The 20,260-nt window shown below is 47.8% G+C and overlaps 1 protein-coding gene across 2 annotated transcripts in view; it reads left to right on the top strand.

The window, feature by feature from the left end:
• Positions 1-20,260, top strand: part of DPYSL3 (dihydropyrimidinase like 3) — a 78,218-nt gene that overhangs the window by 9,584 nt on the left and 48,374 nt on the right. The window contains exon 1 of one of the 2 annotated variants that reach the window (XM_090020540.1): positions 18,531-18,771. The exons of the other annotated variant lie outside the window; for it this stretch is intronic. Within the exon in view, the coding sequence (XP_089876666.1) occupies positions 18,733-18,771 (39 nt within the window). The 5' untranslated portion in view covers positions 18,531-18,732. Of the gene's footprint in view, positions 1-18,530; positions 18,772-20,260 lie in introns of those variants that run through there. 2 annotated transcript variants of the gene reach the window in all.

Raw genomic sequence — 20,260 nt, 5'->3', positions numbered from 1 at the left:
ATACTGGGCTAGCTGGACCTGTGATCTGACTTAGTATGACATCTCCTATGTTTTTAGGCCTTGTGTGACAAGATGAAGTGAGAATTTAGTGATTTAGTTTTCCTTTTGAGATGGCATTGATGGGCTGCATCCAAAACTTTTACAAATAACATACTCAAGGGAGAGGGGGAGTGTTCCAGATAATTACTGGCTTGTTCTGCCTGACCCCTGTAGTCTGTAATGTTTCAGAACAAATTTTGAAAGAAAGCTCCATTAAAGACATGGAAGAAGGTTGGAAAAAGGGCTATAATACAAAATGCATCCAAATGCACTAGCTCAGCACAGAATGACTATAAGGTTCTCATGTCATGTGGCCCTGAAAAGACCAATGCAGTCCAATGTAATGGTCAAGGTATTTCTAGTAGAGATAGGGAAGTAGTAATGCCATAGTATGAGTCTGGAAGACTATGGACCACTTTGGTCATGCATATTTAAGACAGATAAATGCTCTCTGAAATAGACTCAGGGCAGGGCTGCTGAAATGCTCAGGGAAATGGGAGCCTATCTTTTGAGATGAGGCCAGAAGTGCTTGGCTTGTTTAATTTACCAGAATGAAGGCTAAGTGATGTTATTACTCTCTGTAAATACATCTGGGGAGTAAGCATCAAGAGGGAGAAGAGCTATTTTAGCTAAAGGGCACGAGAGCAAATGGACATCAACTGGCCATGAATAAATTGATAGTGGAAAATAGCAAGTTTCTAACCATCAGAGGAGGATAAGGTGTTTTGCTACGGGACCACAGGTCTGAGTTTGAGCTCTGCTCCTGACTCATACTGAAGGTCACCCCAGCTGTCCCACCTAGTCGTTTCAGCGGGAGATCCAAAGTCACCTGGACAACACAACGCCACCCGGTGTGCCACTTGCCACAGGAACTGCGTGCCTTAACCAGGGTAGTCCAAAGAGCTGTTTGGCATTGGGGGGGGACCTTTGATATTTTGATTGTTTACTATATGATGCATTTGTCTGTGATAGCAGAGGACTGGAGTCTGGGGAGGTCCTGGAGTCTGGGGAGGTCCTTTCCAGTCCCGTGTTTCTAGAGCTGTCATTAGGTTCAGTAAGAGAGAGATGTTGACAAACTGGAGGATTGGGGGCAGTGCTCTGAGGCAGGATTCAGAGAATATTTTGGGACAGCTATGCCCTTAGTGTTATTCCATCCATTTCAGTGCACTGCCATCAGGGATACATGCTGCTCGTTAAGTGCAATGCAGCTACGTGAGGCTCAAGAAGGACAATCCTCCTGCATTATGTAGAAGATTTGTTTGGGGGGCGCTACAGAAGAACCAGGATGAAATGGATCGCATTTCACAAGAGCCTGAGACCCCTGACAGACATTACACTGAAGTCAGGATTGACTTGTTAATGATGTCTTAAGTAATAGCCTGGCTACAGGTTCAAGCAAGTAATTGCCACCTGTGAGGGATTAAGTTTTGGCCCCTGGGCTCCTGCCTAACTCTCCTCCCCTCACATGGCTCTTTCTATAATAGCAGCAGGAGCCCCCAGGCTCCCCCTCCTTTCTCTGGATGTTGCTGCCTCCTGTGCCCTGGAGGGTGGGGCAGTGCTGTGCAAGGTGCTGGGAGCAAGGGGTGAGCCTGAGGTGGTACAGCCACCTAGGAAGGGATGTCATGCATGGCACGCTACCAAAGGGCATCATAACATGCCCTGGTATAGCCCAGTGTACAAGCCCTGCTGGTGCAGGCCTTGGAGCATTGGGCTCTCAGCTGCTTAAAAGTTAGACAGCCATGCTTTACATCACCATGGTAGCAGACTTCCCTGTTTATAGCATCATACTTTCTCCAGTTGCTATTGCTTTTAAGGCATTTAATTTTGGTAGTCCTGAGAGTTCTTAAAGCTTTAACAATACATCTTCGGGGTTACTGGCAAAATCCCTTCCCAGAAGTATATTCATTTTTATTCCCTACCTCTTTCTGGAAGACATTTATGTTTGGGAACAATTATATCATGTCTAACAAGGTTCATGAAGTGTGTTCCCGTAGTCTTTGCCCTCCTCACACACTCATCTAATGTGTATTATTGTTCCTTGCACTTCCTGATGATGCTTAATGCACTCGATTTATTTATGCTGTGTCATGCTATTCCTTTAATTAGACAGTTTTAATACAGTACATAGCATTTATACTGAGGTTTTCCTATTCAAGACATAGGTTGCAAAGTACTATTATCCATAGTTTTGTTTTTAATTAAGGACAGTTTAATTAACTATGGATAGAAAAATGTAGAATCATAGAAAATGAGGGTTGGAAGGGAGCTCAGGAGGTCACATCTAATCCAGCCCCTGCCCAAAGCAGGAACATCCCCAGCTAGATCATCCCAGTCAAGGCTTTATCTAGCTTAAAAACCCCTGAGTCTTAAAAACCTTCAAGGATGGAGATTCAACAACCTCTCTGAGTAACCTGTTCCAGTGTTTTACTGCCCTCCTGGTGAGAAAATTCTTCCTAATATCTAACATAAGCTTCCCTTGCTGCATCTTGAGCCCATTGCTCCTTGTTCTGTCATCTGCCACCACTGAGAACAATCCAGCTCCATCCTCTTTGTAACCACCCTTCAGGTGGTTGAAGGCTGCTATTAAATCCCCTCTCAGTCTTCTCTTCTCTAGACTAAATTAGCCCAGTTCCCTCAACCTCTCCTCACAAGTCATGTCCCCCCAGCCCACTCACCATTTTTATTGCCCTCTGCTGGGCTCTCTCCAATTGTCCATATCCTTTATACAGTGGGGGCCCCAAAACTGAACACCGTACTCCAGATGTGGCCTCACCAGTGCTGAATAGAGGAGAAGAATCACTTCCCTCGTGCCTTTGCTGAAAACATTCCTACCAGTGCAGCCCAGGATACCGTTGGCAATAAGGGCACACCGTTGTCTCATCTTTGGCTTATTGTCCACTATAACTCCCAGCTCCTTTTCTGCAGAGCTGCTGCTCAACCAGTCAGTCCCAACGCTGTACCGGTGCATGGGATTGTTCTGTCCTAAGTGCAAAACTTTGCACTTGTCCTTGTTGAACCCCATGAGATTTCTTTTAGCCCAGTTGTCCAATTCGTCTAGGTCACTATGAACTCTAGCTCTACCCTCCAATATATCTACTACTCCCCCCAGCTTGGTTTCATCTGCAAACTTGCTGAGGGTACACTCCATGCCATCTTCCAGGTCATTGATGAAGATATTAACCAAAACCAGCCCCAGGACTGACCCCTGGGGCACTCCACTTAATACTGGCTACCAACTAGACATCAAACCATTGATTTACTACCCTCTGAGCCCAATGTTTCAGCCAGTTTTCTGTCCAACTTACAGTCCATTCATCCAGCCTGTAGTTTCTTAGCTAGAACGGGAGACCATATCAAAAGCCTTGCTAAAATCAAGATATATCACCATCTACTGGTTTCCCCACGTCCACAGAGCCAGTTACCTCATCATAAAAGGCAATCAGGTTGGTCAGGCATGTCTTGCCCTTGATGAATCCTAATTCATGCTGTTCCTAATTAGCTTCTCCTCCAAGTGCTTAGAAATTGATTCCTTGAGGATCTGATCCATGATTTTTCCAGTAACTGGGGTAAGGTTGACTTGTCTGTAGTTCCCTGGATCCTTTTTCCCTTTCTTAAATATACATCAGCCAACTCCCACAGCACCCTTGGATGCATCCCATCTGGCCCCATAGACTTGTATATGTCCAGTTTTTCTAAAAAGTCCTTAACCTGTTCTTTCACCACTGCTGGCTACTCACAACGTAAGTAATATTTCTAAAGAAATCAGTGAAAATAGTTTTCTGTTCAGAGTTGTTACTCCTGCTTAAATATTTGCCACAAAAACACAGTACAAGCAGTCCTCGACTTACAACATTTCAAGCTGCAACATTTCGCACTTACAATGTTTATAAATTGACACCCAGTTTCAACTTTCTGATATCAGTTTCAACTTTACAGCGCTTGATCCAATGCCACGCCAGCAAAGAAGTTCACTGCGTCACCCATCTCCCTGGAGAACATCTGTCCAAACTCCCTTGGACACTTTCTTTAAGAAAGCAGACAAGACTCCAGAAAAACCTGCAGCCAAGACTCCTGAGAAGACTCCAGCCACCTTCAAAAAGTCCAGCAAAGTCACCTCAAAGAAGTCCTTCCAAATCAATATGATTACAATACAAATACATTAATGTAGCTATATTACTCATCCATAATAGATCAAGTACACAATTCTGGAGTATTTTTGGTGAAAATAGGGCATCGGGCCTTGGTTCAGGAACCGATCCCCCCATTTATAACATTGTTTCTTATGAGAAAATTGGTTCTGAGTTGCAATGTTTTGATTTAAGACACAGTTTTCAGGAACCAATGGTGTTGTAAGTCCAAGGACTGCCTGTATAATTGTTCTAGTGACAGCAAACACATAAAGCCAACTGGTGAACCTATGAGCCTATGTCTAAATTCATTGTCTAAGGCAAATGAAATACCAACATAAATAAACAGCATCTCAAATAATGGGAAGCAAATCAGATGTTTAAAATTCTTTCCATTTCCTAATCAAAGGAAACAGTAAGGATGTTGGGCCACACGGGATTTAAAACATCGCTGATTTTTAACAGGATAGCAGTCCTTTAACTGATGAATCCAGAGGAAGTAACTCAAGTACAGCTAGAGTTTCTGGCTCACAGTCTTGTACTCAGGCTAGTGGATACACACCACATCCCAGCTGTGTCGTCCTCAATGTCACAGAGCTTGACCCAGCTAGATTCTTCTCCCAGTAGATTAGACCTTACCCCCTAGCGTGTACCCACTTTATCCACGCACAGCCACATTACAGATGCTTAGCCTTTGGTGTTTCCACCTAATCAAGCCAAGGAGTCAGCATGTAACCTTGTATTCTGGATGCCAAAGATAAAACATTATGTGCTTTTTGTTGTCCCCCATCCCCCCACCCCGACCTCACCCATTGCCTTTTGTACATAGAGAATGAGGTTGATCCAATTAGCAATGATAATGGAGCCCAAATATTACAGAGTTAATAGACCATATGGATGATAGAGAAAGAGACAGGCAAATTTCTATTTAGGCAATTTTGCTCCATCTACTACCACCATGGTAAAGTCTGGATATCTGCGTAGTCCATGCAGCAAGGGTTAGTGTTGTTTGAGAGACTGTGGATTCTCCAGTTGTGCCAAGTAGCACAGAATTGGGTTTTTTTTATTTTTGTGGGTGCATTTCTTGCTTCTGACATAATCTAAACATACTACTCAGGGCCAGGGATTACTAAAGAGAGCACATGTGTGGGCTTCCTATGTACAGTGCTGTCAATGCATTTCGCTCCTGACCTGCTCTGTTGCTTGCGTTATTATTCAGGGACCACAAATCAGTTTTATTATCACCCCTCAGGGCTGACTTGTTCTTCCAGACCTGAGTACCAACTGGCTGTTCAAATTCATTCCTGTTATTTTATTCTTGATTCCTGACCAAAAAATACATGATTGTTATAAATTGTACCAAAGTATGAGATCGTTTGATGATGAAGACATCATCAAGGAGTATGAGGTCCATTGTCACTGAAGCAAGATTTGTGGACTGGTAGCCAGCAAAATGCAAATGCATGCAAAATGTCTAGTGCATGACTCTGCTGTATAGAATCTGTCTGGTAAGGGAAGCAAGGCTCCTAACAGAGTGCCATGGCCTTACTCTGCATCCTCAGAAACAGAATGCCTCACTTCTCAGCTTGCATCCCCCAATTAATATTTGCCAGGAGGCCTTTTCTGGATACAGTTCTTCAAATGCTGCTGCTGCCCAAGAGATGGAAGATAGCACTTGTTAGGCTTCCTGAGCCAGGGAGCAGTTGCTATGGATAGATGGAGGAAATGGGAGGAAAAAACAAAAAGCAAACATCCAGCCTGCCTTCCTGGAGACGGGGCTGAGGAGCTGGAAAATATAACTGAAGCAATTAACTTGTATGGCTGGGCTGGCTCACTGCTGCGAGGTGGTGTCCAGCAGTGACTTTCCCATCCTTCATCTGGGAAATAGCTGTGATTCTTTTTTAACATGGATAGACTTGGAGTCAATAACATATGTTTCCAATCAGCAGAAGGGAGAAAAGAAACAATGCCAAGGAGAAAACACAGCCATTCCACTGTGATATGTAATTAAGAGGGGAAGGGGACAGATGCGTTTTACAAACTTGGACTCACCCTTTAGCTGTGCAAGGGAGTTGAATTATGGCAATGAAAATCCAGATGCCACTATATTTGTTCAGTGTGAAATAGTCCTGATCCCCCCTTTCCTGGGTGCTAGCAGTGAATGGCTCAGAAGTGGCCTGTGTGCATGGGGCAGCACTGCTGTATCTGCCCATCAAAACTAAGGTCACATGGGAGAGGCCACACTTAAAGGGCTCTGGAAATAGCAGGGTCAATACCAGTTAGATTCGGGAGATCATTAAGCCCATTATCCTACCATTTGCCTTATTAGAACAGGTAGTTTGGTACACATCATCTAGTTTGATATCATGTCTCAGCTGCTGGCCATGGCTGAAGGCTCCAGAGATTATTATAAATTTCTTACAATACACCCGATGTACAGTAAAATGCAGCAATGGCAGCTGCATATGCCTAAATGATGACCACTATCTGATGAATCCAGTATACCAACTCCGAGCATTAAGATACCAAGTGTTAGGCCTCAAAAATCATGAGATTGGATTAAAAATCATGATTTCTTTTTACAATAAATGTTGTGTTCTTGTTATTTGCCTAGTGGTTGGTGTACCATTATGGCTCATGTTTTCACCCTTTATCCACAACCATGAACACTAGCAACTTGGTTAAACTAATAGTGTGGTTCTCACACTGTCACGTGACAGCGAGCTGGGGCTGTAAGGACCACTCCAAATATTGTGGACTCATAATAAAAGCATGAGTTGAGAAGGAGTCTTAGCTGGTCTAATAAAAGATATCATCTCTGAACCAGGAGTTCTAGGGTTTGCATTTCTTTTTGTCTCAGACTAACACGGCTACCAAATACATCCCTACGAGTTGAGAAGGCAGCTGAGAATGGCTGTGCCATCTCTCAATGGCTCTTTCAAACCCGGGACTAGCAGAGCTACTCTTACTGATCTTCCCAGCAAGTGCAAGAAATAGCTAAGAAATGGACTTCCATGGCAAGAGGAATAGATCCAGTCATTTGAAATGCCTTCTCCCGGCACCATCTCTTGCAAGCATCACAAACCACTCATTCAGTGAGTGGTTCCATGTAGATCCACAGTCCCCTACACCTGGGTCCTGGTCCCCCCATACCACTTCTGGTTGGCCTACACTTCCTACCCAGCAAATCCAGCTCCTTCGCCATTACAGGCCACATCTTGTTTCCATGAGTACTTTCCTTCTTCCACCCTGTTACGATCCTTGTCTCATGTACATTTACTCCCTCTTCTCCCTTTTATCTCCTGCTGCCTTAGCTTCTGCCCCCAGTAAGCTTATTCCTGCTCCATCCACCTGGCTTGCCTCCTCTCCCACCACCCCCTTATAACAGATAAAACATCTCTAGCAGTAGCAACCCAGGGTGGCTAGGGAAGCTCCCCCAGTAAAAGCTTGGAGCAGTAGGGCTGACTTGCAGTCCCTCTTGCTTTGCAGTTTTTCCTGGATGTGGTATGTGCAGATGAGGCCCTTAGAACTGGCCCCAAGCCAAGGTCTCAGAAGTAAGCAAATGCGAGAGGAACCAGCTGCTCTCTCCACATCTACTGACAGTTTGAATGAGGTGCAGAAGTATCTGGATGGTGGTCAGCAGAGCATGGCATCAGGAAGCAGCAGAGCTGTCTTGAACCAAAGAAAAGCAGGTAGCGTTTACTAGCCCAAGACCGTAGGAGAATACAGGACCAGCACTGACCCTGTAAAACTGCCCAACTCTATCCTGACTTTAACTCTACTGGAGTCACGCAAGGTCCACATTAACAAACACCTCACCAAACAGAGAAAGTCCTCCTGAAATAAAGCTGGCACAGAGTACACTGAATTTCTAATATGATTTTTGGCAGAGACCAGTTAAATGAGCTATGAGCTAGTGTTGCATATGGAAGACTTAGTGGAGTGGAGTGTGAATTGACCCAGAGAGAATTGCAAGGAGCACATGCCACACAGTGGAAGTTTTTGGAGGGTGGCAGCCAAAGCCTGCCTGCTGGACATGAGCCTGCTGTATTGCAAGTGATCCTCAACAGAATGGGGAACTCTGAAGGGCAGGAATGGGAAAGCTGTATAAGGTAGACTGTCCCTAAAGCAAAGGTAGCTACGCTGAGTGAACATAAACACCAGGGAAGGAAGCCGTGAACTGCATCTGTCTTTGAACTTGCTGGTCAAGTGGCAGAATTTCGGTCCACTTATGTTTAAAATACATTTGGCTCTCCAGTTCTTAGACGGGGCTTTGGCTACAATCAATTACAGCTATATTCACTGCAGCCTTGTTATGACAACTATCCATGGGACCATGAGAAAAGGCCAGTAAAAGAGGGTGTTTGTTACAATAGGATTAGACAATTGCCTTCATCCTCATAATAAAAATATCCGTTCCTGCTGTTGGGATTGTTGAAAGCAGGAGGGTGGTATAAATAGGGTTCGTTATAATGAGATTGTGCTGAATTTAGAGAGCCCTCACTGTTTGGGGTGCCTGTTCTAAAACTCCTTCTAGAGGGATCATCAAAGGAACAACTGTCAGCCAGGTACCGTTTCCATTAACTTTGACCCGTTAATCAGGATTCTGCCCCTAGGACTTTTAATGTGGTTCAGTCCCTGGCTCTGCCACTAGCTGACTAGATAACCCTGGGCAAATCACATCTGTACTTGTGTATCCCCACTGTACAGATGGGAAAGATGATGCTGATCTTTGTAATGTGCTTTGAGATCTGATGATGAAAAATGCCATATAAGAGCCGGGAACTAATAATTTACAGTGGTGCAAAGCAGTCCAATGGAAGTAGATGGAAGCTGTGGGTGCTGAGCCGGCTTTGAACGCATGTTCCAAAGATTAATGTGGTCTTTATGAATATGTTGGCTAGGAACTTATTCCTAGCTTGAGATGTTATATGCAAGTCATCACACTCGAAGGAGATGTGAATCTGTTTCATGACTGGCGGGCAGAGCCTGGAAACTAGCATAACTTAAAGCAGATCCCTGAACAGAATAAGCTAGTCTGGTAGTAAGGCTTTTGAGACCATATAAGCGCTTCTACACCGAGGCTTTGTTGGTTTTGTCAGGGAGGGTAAAAAACCACACATCTTAGCTATGCTGGCAAAAGCCCTACTGACAGAAGAGAGCTTTTGTCTGCTTATATCCTTCAAGGAGGTAGCAAAGTAATACCAGCAGAAACCCCGCTTCTGTCAGCAAACACTGCATCTACACTGGGGCCACTGAGATAAAGCTATTCTGGCAGAGGCTCCTCTAGCAAGGACAAGCTCTTGCTGTCACTGCAGATCCTGCATTTCTTTCTTGCTTTAGGCCCTAGGTAACCTGTTTGCCGTGAAGGTATAGCATCCTGTGCGGTGGGCTCCATGTATAAACTGTGTTTGAAGAGTGGTTTTTATAAATGTTTCCTTTGGCCCATGTTAAATGAATTGCTTTTAAATATAGCTAAAGGCCTCCTTGTTCTAGTAGTATAGAAAAGAGCCTTTTCCTGGTAGGGTGACCACCTTTTTGCAAATTGGAAGGTGGGACACATGCCCGCCACCCCGCTGACTGCACGGATGGACCAGAGCCAAACAGGGAGGGGGAAATGTGGGCTGCCAGCTGCAGCCTCGGAGCTCCCTACCCTGTTGCCCTCCATCCAGGAGCCCTACACCAGCCATGCACCCCCTGCCCACCTGGCAGCAGCGGGGGGTGGGGGGTGGGGGAGTCACATATATCAAGTATGTCTTTTGATTGCATGAGAGTCAGTGCTAATGTTAAACCTGTTGTGCATGTGCAAGTCCAGCTTTCCTGTTTTAGAGGTCGGGCCTGATCCTGAGATGGTCACAGTGAAGTCAGTGGGAGCTGCTTTGGTCCTATCAAGTCTGTTGTTCCTAAATGAACCACTCCAATGCTGGAGCCTTCAGGAAGAACCAGCATGGGCTGTCTTGTAGTGGCACAGTGTATGGATTGGGAGATCAAATCCCATGATCGAGTGGGTAAGGACAAGGATCAAGATGAGGACAAGCCACTAGAGCCAGCCAGCTCAGCCTAGGACAGTGTTTCCCAACCTTTTCCAGCCCAAGGCACACTTACATTAATAAAATTTTCCCTGGTACACCTGTTAAGGCATTCCCCATCCTCATACCTATTGTAGCACATTGCCGTGGCAAAATTCTGTGGCACACTTTTGCAGTTGGAAAACACTGACGTAGATGACTCCCAGAAAGGGAGACAATAACAGGCCTCCTGAATCAATATGAAATCTCTTTAAAAGGCCTCATTTTTTCCTATCCTTTGCTTGCTACATTGAACGTGCCCTTCACCTTCCTATCACCCTGCAAATCCCTGCACTGGTTAAGAAACCACTTCTGCATCAAACTCAAACCCCTCCTGTCCTCCAAGGCCTTTCACAGCTCTAATCCTGCCTGTATCTCATCTCCTATTGCCCCTTACTCCGCCAACCTGGCACCCTCCTTTCCCTCCCCAAGGTTTCTTCTCCCTCAGAAACACTCCTTCCTCAACTAACCCTCGCTTGGATCTGAATAGTCTCCCTATCCCTATAGCTCTGGGTAGGAACTCAGTCTTCTTCAGTGGAATTCATGCTGCAGGGCAGCAGCCCCGCTGCAGGGAGAACTGAGATTTTAAGGTTATTGCCCTGTAAAAATAACAAATGCTTCTAATTAGTGAGATGCCTTAGTGCCTACTCCCCTTTGTAGTGGTCTTGGATTGGGATTCACCTGCAGTCTTTAGAGCCAGAGACCTTTCCAAAGAGGAGATCCCTGCAGCTGTAGGTTAACGGCAGCTGCCTGCTGTGACTAGAAGCTGTTTCATGCCTGAGGAGCTGGCCACCTGCTTGGGAAGCGGAGGGGGAATTCTGCTTCCTTGAACCGTCTGCAGCATCTTGCTATAAGCTGTTCCCCTGGGTATTTTGATGGATGTCCTCAGCTGAGTTTTAATCTTCAAACTGGATTGGCCTTTCCAAGGCTTGCAGGCTACAGAAGAAAGGATTGGGGAAAGAGGTGGAGGGTAGTAGACTTTGGCAGGGGTGAAACAGAAAGGCAGAGAATAATATAGATAACCACTAATAAAACCAAGGCACACACCTACATCGGCCCCACTCTCCCCTTTTGAAGGGAGAAGCTGGAGAGATTGAACTACATTTGTCTGTGTTGAAGGGAAGTAGCTCTAGCTCTACTGCTGCTCACACACGCTACTTGTGTCGATGCAAAACTGAACTCTTTTGAGAATAACTGATGCAGGGTGGGTTAACTTCATGCAAGATGGGGCTTCATAACCCTCTCAAACAGTATCACGGTTTCATGGGGCCCCTCTGAATTTGGGAGTCTGGTTGGTATGTTTCCGACGGTGAAAGTGTCTTTTCTGTAGGGACTTTGGTACTCAGGAAGCTAAATCACACTGACTCTCAACAAGGCTTTGCCTTTTAAGGCCACAGAAGTACTGTATTTTTTTTCTCATACACCACACCCCCATATATAATATGCACCCTGTTTTAAGAGGCCAGGTCAAGGAAAAAAACTATTCCTTGAAGAAACCACCTAGCAGTCAGTAAGAAGCCAAGCCTGCTATCAGCACTTGTTGATGGGGCCTACAGACTGAAACCACGTGCCGGGTCCAGAGCCACATGCTGGGTCTGATCTGGTGTGCTAAATCCAACCCTATGCTGGCTCTGACCTGGTGCACTGAGTCTGACCATACATCGCTTGCCAGATCCAGGCGCTGACACTGAGCCCAGGCCTGGGTCCATGTGCTGAGTCTGACACCGCACATTGGGTCCAGGGCTGCATGCCAGGTCCAGGGCCACACGGTGCTTCTGACCCTGTGTGCCGGATCCAGGGCCACGTGCCAAGTCTGACCCCATGCACCAGCCCAGTGTGATATGCAGGGTCGTGTCATCTGGCCCGGGGCTCTCCCAGGTCTGGAAAGTTGCTGGCTGGGGAGTGGTGGCAATATGAATTGCTATGGGTCTCAGAGTGATGGCAATTAATGTTGCCACTGTTCCCCTGCCGCCAAATTTCTAGGCCTGTGTGGATCTGGGTTTCTTGTGTATAATGTGTACCTCGAGTTTCACCAGCTGTTTTTGTTGAAAAAGGTGCAGAGATTATATGTGAGGAAATACAGTATTTTGACATGCACCTCCTGTTGGTTTCATCAGCGCTTAGGTGCATACATACCTGAAGAGGCATACATACCTCTGGGACCTATGTCTCTCTTGAAAATCTTACCTCTTGTCTCCATGTAATGTAAATGCAAGGTGCTGTTATTTTCTCCTTTGGGGACATTATGCAACAGCCAGACAGATTTTCTGGTTAAAGAGGAGGCAGCTGGCTCTTTGAGTGAAGAGAGAGTTAGGGTGGTAGGATCTGGTGTGATGGAAATTTGGTTGAATGATGATCATGTAGCCCTCCCTGATATTTTATGTATGTGATGTCTGCTGGTCTAACTGATCTCAATATTAATTAATTCAGACTGTGGGATACAAGTCCATTATGGGACAGGATGGTAGGGAGAGATGGGCTGGCAGGGGAAGGTGAATGTTATGGCTTGTTTAATGCTGACCAAAAAACGCCCAAACTGTTCTCCGTTGAGGAACAAGCTCCAACTTGACTTGAAGGTAGACATCTACTGAGGGATAAAGGAGTCTAATCTCGGACACTGCTAGTCTAGCTCCTCTGCTCAGGCTACCAGCAAAGGCTTTAATATCCAACAGCTTGGGAGGAACTGGGCTGATGTTACCAACCTCAGAAACTTGTGATTCGATAGATTCTGGTGTAATCAAAAATGTCTGTGAAGTCCCTGAAATAATCTCTCCTTACTCAGAAACAGCGGGATTTATGGAGCGGCTTTTAAACCGAAAATGCCTAACTAACTTCCCTGGAAGTCCATTCCTCCCAGGGCCTCTGTTAGGTTCTGTGAATCATTCACCAAAGGTGCTTTGCCACCATTTCAGTGTTGTCCTACAAAGCCTCTAAGGCCCGCACAAGCAGGGACGTGCCTTTGCAGCAGCAGCCAAAGTTGTGCCACTACTTTGTGCCGCAGTGCATGCCCTTGCCTGTGTGCTGTGCAGCAGGACACATTGTCCCACTGCTCCATGAGTTGCAGGGGGGTGCTGACTGGGGCACAGGGGCTAGCCTCTGTGCTTAGGCATCCTGTGCCCTGACCAGCCAGGGAGTGGCATGTGGAGCCCCAGCACTGAGGCACCTTGCACCCAAGCCAGCCGCTCCCTGGCTTTCTGGGGCGCAGTGTGCCTTGAGACTGGGGAGCAAGCAGCCCTGGGCTCTGGCTGCTCCCCTGTCTCTATGTGCCTCAGTGCAGGGGCTCCACAGTGCATGGAGATGCTCCCCCATCTCTGCATTTGTCCCAGCACCTACCACTGTGACAAGGTTTGCGCTGCTTTTTTCCAGGTTATCTTTTTTTTTGCTATCAAGAGACCCCAAGAACAAATTTTGCCCTGGTGCTGCAAATTAGCAGTGCTGCACATGGATTAAGGTGAAAATTGTGCTATTTGTGGGAAAGGGGTTTGCCGTGCCAGAAGTCACACATGCCTGCACTTCTGTATCCAGCCTAAGTGTTCCTGGAGGTGTGAGTCAGGGGGCTAGTCTACATGTAGTTGATATTGCGCAGTCACTTAGTACTTGCTAAGTATTTGCTTTAGTTAGTATGTCCTAAATGATTGTGCAGTACCCACTGGCACGACGCAGCCGCAGTGATACACAGGTTGTTTCCATCCCTACTGCGCAGTATAGGCAGTATCATGGTTAGTGCCCGCCGATGCTATGTTGTGGGTCATCGCTGCAGCAATGTAGTGTCTCATGTAGATGTGCCCAGGGCCTCAAAAACCACCTGAATTCCTGGTTATCCAAACAAGGCTGCAAATAACGCCTTGCTTTAACAACTACGCAGCATATACTGGGGAGGCAATGATGAGGGCAGTCATGCTTGAATCTCCTTGCCTGAGGACTATGTTAATCCACTTGGATTCACAGCAGTTGTGAAGAGACTTCCTTCAAAATAATAGGTCCAGTGAAAGAGTTTAGCTTGCTCCAGGCACTGGATCTGCTGATCTTTTTTATCCTTGTTTTCACTACCAAAGCCCTGGAGTATTTTCAAACCAGGAGAAAGTATGCAGAGCCTCTCCACTGCAGAAAACTTGGGTCATCCTCTTGAGCCTACCCATACCAAGATTTCCTCCTCCTTTCTCTCTCTCCTGGCAGAAGTCACATGCGTCCAACTTGAATGACTGCATTGCAGATTCCTGCCTGGTCTTGCTTCCCTCTGGACTTCTGATTTTTAAAGGTTCTGGGGCCTGTATGTGCTGTATGTTGCCTCTGGGAGGTGACCTGTACTTCACAGGGGGTGTGAAAGCCAGCCTGGTCCTTACGCATTTCTGTTCTGAAACCAGAAAGCCCGGCCTTCTCGTTTCTTCAAGATCAGGCTTGAAATGGCAGCGGGAGAAAGGTCTGAAACGGGCCTTATGTGATAAGCAATGCTAGTGCTTGGTGCTAATCATTTAGGACTGGCTCAGCTCCTCTACTGCCATTAGAGTTAGTAGCAGACAAGGTTCTTTGGATGAGTCTGATATCTTTTATTAGACCAACTTAAATAGTTGGGGGGAAAAAATTTAGCAAGCTTTCAGGTTTAAAATTATTTGAAATTAGAGTTAGTGAGCATTCCCAGTGGATTTTGGGAGAGAGAGATATTAAAGAAGGGGAATCACAGCTCAGAGATCTCAACCCTCTTCCCCAAGTAACCCCACAGAATCTCTTCTCCATGGGCTTTCTGTGTGTCTCCTCTTCTGGACTGGGAATGGGGGAACGGTACCAGCTGTTTCCCATGGCAAGGCCCTTCAGTGACCCCATCCATGGGTTTTGCAGTAGAGATCCAACCTGCAGGCAATGCTGCTTGATGCTCTGTGCACTCTCTTGCAGAGGAGAGGGGCTCTGGAAGTGTGACTGCTGGAAAAGAAGAGGGAGTGGTTGCATACAAAGAGTAGATACCAGGTATAAAAGAAAATGGTGGGGATGGTTATCGTGAGACGCTGACAGAACAGACTCCTGAATTCTAATTTTGTTCCTGCCATTGCCTTTCTCTGAGGCTGCTCAAGCTCCCTGTTACTCGATATCCATCTGTACCAGACAGTAGAGAAGTGCAGTGCCAGAAAGGACCGCAAGGGAGCATCCAGTCAGCCCTTGCAGTAGAGCTGGATGACTGCCTTTACTGGGATGTGTTGCAACTGGATTGTGAGCATAAATAAAATGGGGTTAGGGGTGTGAGGTTCATTTATTCCCCCCTTGGGGAAGCCGCCACCTTTTCCTGGGTGTTTGACCTGATCGGGCCTTTGGACTCTGCCATGCTAATACCAGTAACAAAGCTGTGTGAAAGTCTGATTGGAATTTCGAGTTGTAATCTAAAACGATAAACTGTATGGATATTGATTTATGTGAGAATCTCCTTTGAGTCAGCTTAAACTGACATGTCTCCCTGGATTTTTATTAAATCTTACAAGCCACTCCTAAGTGAACTACAGCTGGGAGAAAAAGGGGGGCAGGAAGAAACCTTTGTTTGCTTTTTGTGTACTTTGTGCACTTGACAGCACTTTGCGCCTTTTGTTTGTATGAGTGTTACATAGTAACTGGGAAGGAAGAAGCAGCTTTTAGAAGGAAGTTTGGCTTGAAAACTGCAAGAATTGGCAGCGAGAACACAGGAGCACATCTGGGCCCTGGTGTTCACCCAAGTGTTCGAGTCAGCAGCCGAACTGTAAGCGATCACGTATGCTGATTTGCCCGCTCCTTGCTCAGCGTATGCATCTTGGACTTCATCATCTGTTAAATTGCTGTGGATTTTGGATTAATTGATGTGGGTAGTACAGAGTTCTTGAGAGGCCTATTGAAGAATAAGTTGTTGCTGTTGTTGTTAAGAGCTTTGAGGTAGATCTTGAGCCTGCCAAACTGGAGGCCTGTGAGCCACATGTGGTCTGCAAGGGGTTAAGTCCTGGCCTCCCAGGCTCTGGGTCCAGCCAACGCTCCCCATCACTCTCTTGCGGCTGTCTGGTCTCCGCGCTCCCACTCCCTCCACCTTCTGCTTCCTGCACCCGCCTTCAGAGGCAGCCCAGGGAGGCCCAGGACCCTCGTGCAGTGCGACACAGCGCAGGTCAGGGGAGCACCAGCTGTGAAGGCGAGCACCCATGCCATGCGGCATGCAGCAGCTGAGCTGCTTGGTTGGACAGCCGTAGCTTGTCCAGGGGTGGCCAACCTGCAGCACGTATGCCACAAACGTGTATGGCATGCAGCAGATAGGAGAGATGAGAGACAGCAGTGGCAGGTGGGACAGGATTGGGCAGGGAGCACAGAGCAGAAAGCAGAGCAGCAGAGCAGACAAAAAAGTTCCTGATAGGAGCAGTGCTCCGAGAGGGTTCAGGGCTAATTTGGGGCACACCTGCCAAAAAAAAGGTTGGCTCCTACTGGCCTAGTTGATGGCCAAACATCAAGGCTTGCGATGACAGCAGGGTGAGGTGCTGATCTCTCTGCTCCAGAAATGTAGGTCCCTGACATTTGAGCAAGAGGGAAATACGTTAATAATGCTGCCCACAAGGCATACAAATTTGTTTGCTGTTTAAAAGTCTCTCTTTTCCACTCTGTGTCCCCAGACAGGGTCTACACATGGTAAAGGAGGCTGAATAGATGGGCTAGGCCTCATGGTTAGGGGGGCCTGTTACTAACATCATCACTCTGTTCGTTGCATGCCTATACCCAGAACATGCTTTGGACGATCACAGCTGTGTTAGGGTTGTTTCAAGTTTCCAGCTTTAAAAACAAATCAAAAGATGAGTGATGGTGATGCTTAGTTATGCGTTGAATATTCTGTTCCCTGATGTCTGAGCATCTGATCTGCAGTGGGCATTCCCTAGGTTTAGCTAACACAAATGGATGAAACACCCTGGTGCTACTTTCTCATGTAATCAGCTGTGCTGGGAAATGCAAGACTTGAGCAACTGGCACAAGAGAGAGATTCTGGCCTGGTAAGAGTTGGGATCACGAGCCAGGATGACGTGTATAGCAACGTTTACCCTAGTAGCTGGAAACACGGACCAAATACTTTTCCAGTTGCAGAGAGTTAAATCTGCCACATGAGATAAGATCCTGCAGCCGGCTGAGAAAATGTAGATCAGTTAGTGCTGCCAACTCAGGGGAGTTGATGTGTTACATAAAGCCCCAGCTCCTGGGTAATGATACAACTCAGATTTTGCTCAAAAACAAAAAACAAAATTTGCAATCCATGTGTCTTGACTGCCCCTTAAAGTCAAAACTGGGACAGTAAATGAAAATATTCCCACATGCATTAAATCTCTTGATTCAAGATTTTGGAAGCTCGTCTCAGGATTTTGAATGTTTAGGGTTGGCAGTACAGCCTTGTGAGTGAGTTATCGCTACTAGGCACACACGGAGGAAATGATCTCAGGAGTAGGTTTGTAATAACCAAGACGGTGTTTTTTAAACCATGAAAGATTCGTTGATCTTGAAATGTCCATGCTGTTCAGTTGCAAAAAAAGAAAAAAAGCTGATTTGCTGGGTAATGTTCTTGGCTGGAATTTGCTGTGCCCCACTGTCTGCTAGTTCATTGCCACCTGCCTTCTCGCCTTAGGTGGCCTGCATGTTTGCACATAAAGCCTGGCTCCCTGTATGCTTAGGACTAAATCGGACAAACTAGGGAGCTGCGCATCGGTCTGCACCCGGCCTGACATCGCCTTAAAGGGAATTCTCCTACCAGCAAGGCCTCACTCACAAAAGGAAGAGAGGGGCTTGTTCACCATCTCTGTCCCCTTAAAATATGCACGTAGACTCTTTATTTATTTCCCCTGCCCAGCCCCGCGGCCTCTGGGCATAAGAGAGAGAGGGGAAAAAACCAGGACGCAACAAAGCTCTGAAAGCATCCCTTCCCCAGGCCGGAAATCAGCTTGCAGATCTGCACTTCGGCGCTATCAGGCTAGAAATGGCACTGTGCCTCCCCGCATGCGGCGCAGACGCCTTTTCTTGTCCTGAACGTCCCAGGGCCAAGCCGCCGGCCTCAAGAGCAGAGAGGGGAAAAGCAAATCCGGGGCAGGGCAGGGCAGGGCAGGGCAGTCGCGGCCCCGGCCCCGGCCCCGGCCCCTTTGTGTCCGCGGAAGCCGGCTGGGGAGAGGCGGCGCGGAGAGGAGGGGATGAACCGGCGAGGGCCGGGAGGGGCAGGGCGCACAACAAAGGCTGCGGCGAGCGCAGGGGCGTGGGATCCGCTCCCGGCGCCGCACAAAGGACCGGCGTGACCCTGCGCGGGCCGGGGCGGCGGCGGCTCCCTCTGGCGGCGGCCCGGCGGGGAGGAGGGCGAGCGGGAGGCGGGAGGGAGGAGCCGCCGCGCAGCCATTCGCGGCGCCGGGGCGCAGCTGGCACCGCAGCGCGGGGAGCTCCGCTATTGTGCGCGGCGCGGCGGGGCGCGGGCGGCCGCGTCTGGTGCACCTGGTGCGGGCGCAGCCCAGCCCGGCTCGGGGCGGCAGCGGGTCGCCATGTCCTACCAGGGGAAGAAGAACATCCCGCGGATCACGGTGAGCGCGGGGCCGGGGCGCGCGGGGCCGGGGCGCTCCGCTTGGCGAGGCGGACAAAGGAGGGCAGGCGCCTGCCGCGCTCCCCGCCTCGGCTTCGAGCATCCTGATTTTCTGAGGGGGGAAATCCCTTTCGGGGCCTTCCTGCAGATTGCGGTCCCAGCGCCGCTGGGCGTGAGCCCTTCCAGGGGCTGCGCGTGGCGGCCCTCATGCGGGTGGGTGGCTCCCGGCCTCCCCGGGGAGGCAGGCGTGCAGCTGCCTTCAGCCGACGGGGTTCGCCGGGGTGCCGGCGGCCTCCGAGCATTTCCAGGGAGTGGCGACAGGGACAAACCCGGCAGAGACCAGCTTCCACCGTCTTCCCTTTTTTTTCATGCTGTTATGAAACCTGAGCAGGGCTCCGGCTGATGCCGACGTGGGACCCAGCAGTGGCGGTGTGGGACGTGGGACCCAACAGAGCGGGGTATAAATAACAGGTCCTGAACGGTACCGGATCATCTAGATGATTCAGTTCATTAAAACGCCCTTGAGGGGAAGGGGCCGAAGCTTGCTGTGTTTCATTCTTACCGTCTTTTGTTTTAAAGAGGGGTATAATTAAGGGGTGCGTGTTTCAGACAGACTAGTGCAATACAACGGTGCATTTTACAGTCAAAATAGCGTATTTTCCTGCATGCTGCTACTTCAAAGGAGGCCGGTCTCATCGCTGGTGCTTGCCGTTCCAGTTCTTTATTTGCTGCATCAGGTGCAGCGATTTCCCCCCGCCTGGCGCTCGGTGCAGCAGCGCTGGTGACCACACCTACTCTGGTACACAGCGCATTCGTGCCGCCTCTCGAGGAGGAGAAGGAGCCTTGGCCGACATGTTTTCTTTGAAGATGCAGGCAGCCTAGCTGCACGGGGGGCCTGTCGGTACTTCCATAATGACAGGCTTTCTCTAAGGGTTTTCATGATCTGGTCTGCCCCGCCACATCCTCTTCAGGCTGCAGCCTCTGTCTCCGGTGTCATTTGCTTCTGGATAACAGGAAAAAAGCAGGCTGCTTACGTGTTCTTCCTGCAAAGGTGATCCCGCGCTCCACAGCCAGCCACCATGTTGCTGTTTATTTTCCTCTTAAAGTTCACTTTCCTCCTAGGAGCAATTTGGCCATAAAATGAAATTCCACGTGAAAGCTCAAACATTTTCTTTTCCATACAGATAACGAGCAAAATCCTGCCTGAAAAACATAAAAGAAAATTAAATGTGGCACAAAGGGAATTTGTGCTTTAAATAATAAAGCTTTGTCCTTCGCTAGGGCAGTCTTTACAAGGATCTTAAAGTACTTTTACAAATGCTGGGCCTGATCCAGGTCCTACTGAATTCAGTAGGAATTTTCTGACTTCAGTGGCAACGGGATCTTGCCTATTAATTAAGAGCCTTCGTATTAGCACATTTTTCCATCTATTAAATTCTCTCAGTGAGCTACTGAAGCTGTGAATGCTACAGTTATAGTTGACTTTCTCT

This window comes from Crocodylus siamensis, chromosome 10, assembly GCF_052110815.1.
Source record: "Crocodylus siamensis isolate JL-2025a chromosome 10, ASM5211081v1, whole genome shotgun sequence".
Lineage (NCBI taxonomy): Eukaryota > Metazoa > Chordata > Crocodylia > Crocodylidae > Crocodylus > Crocodylus siamensis.
The sequence above is the reverse complement of the archived record's forward strand: the minus strand, read 5'-3'. Positions and strand labels throughout refer to the sequence as shown.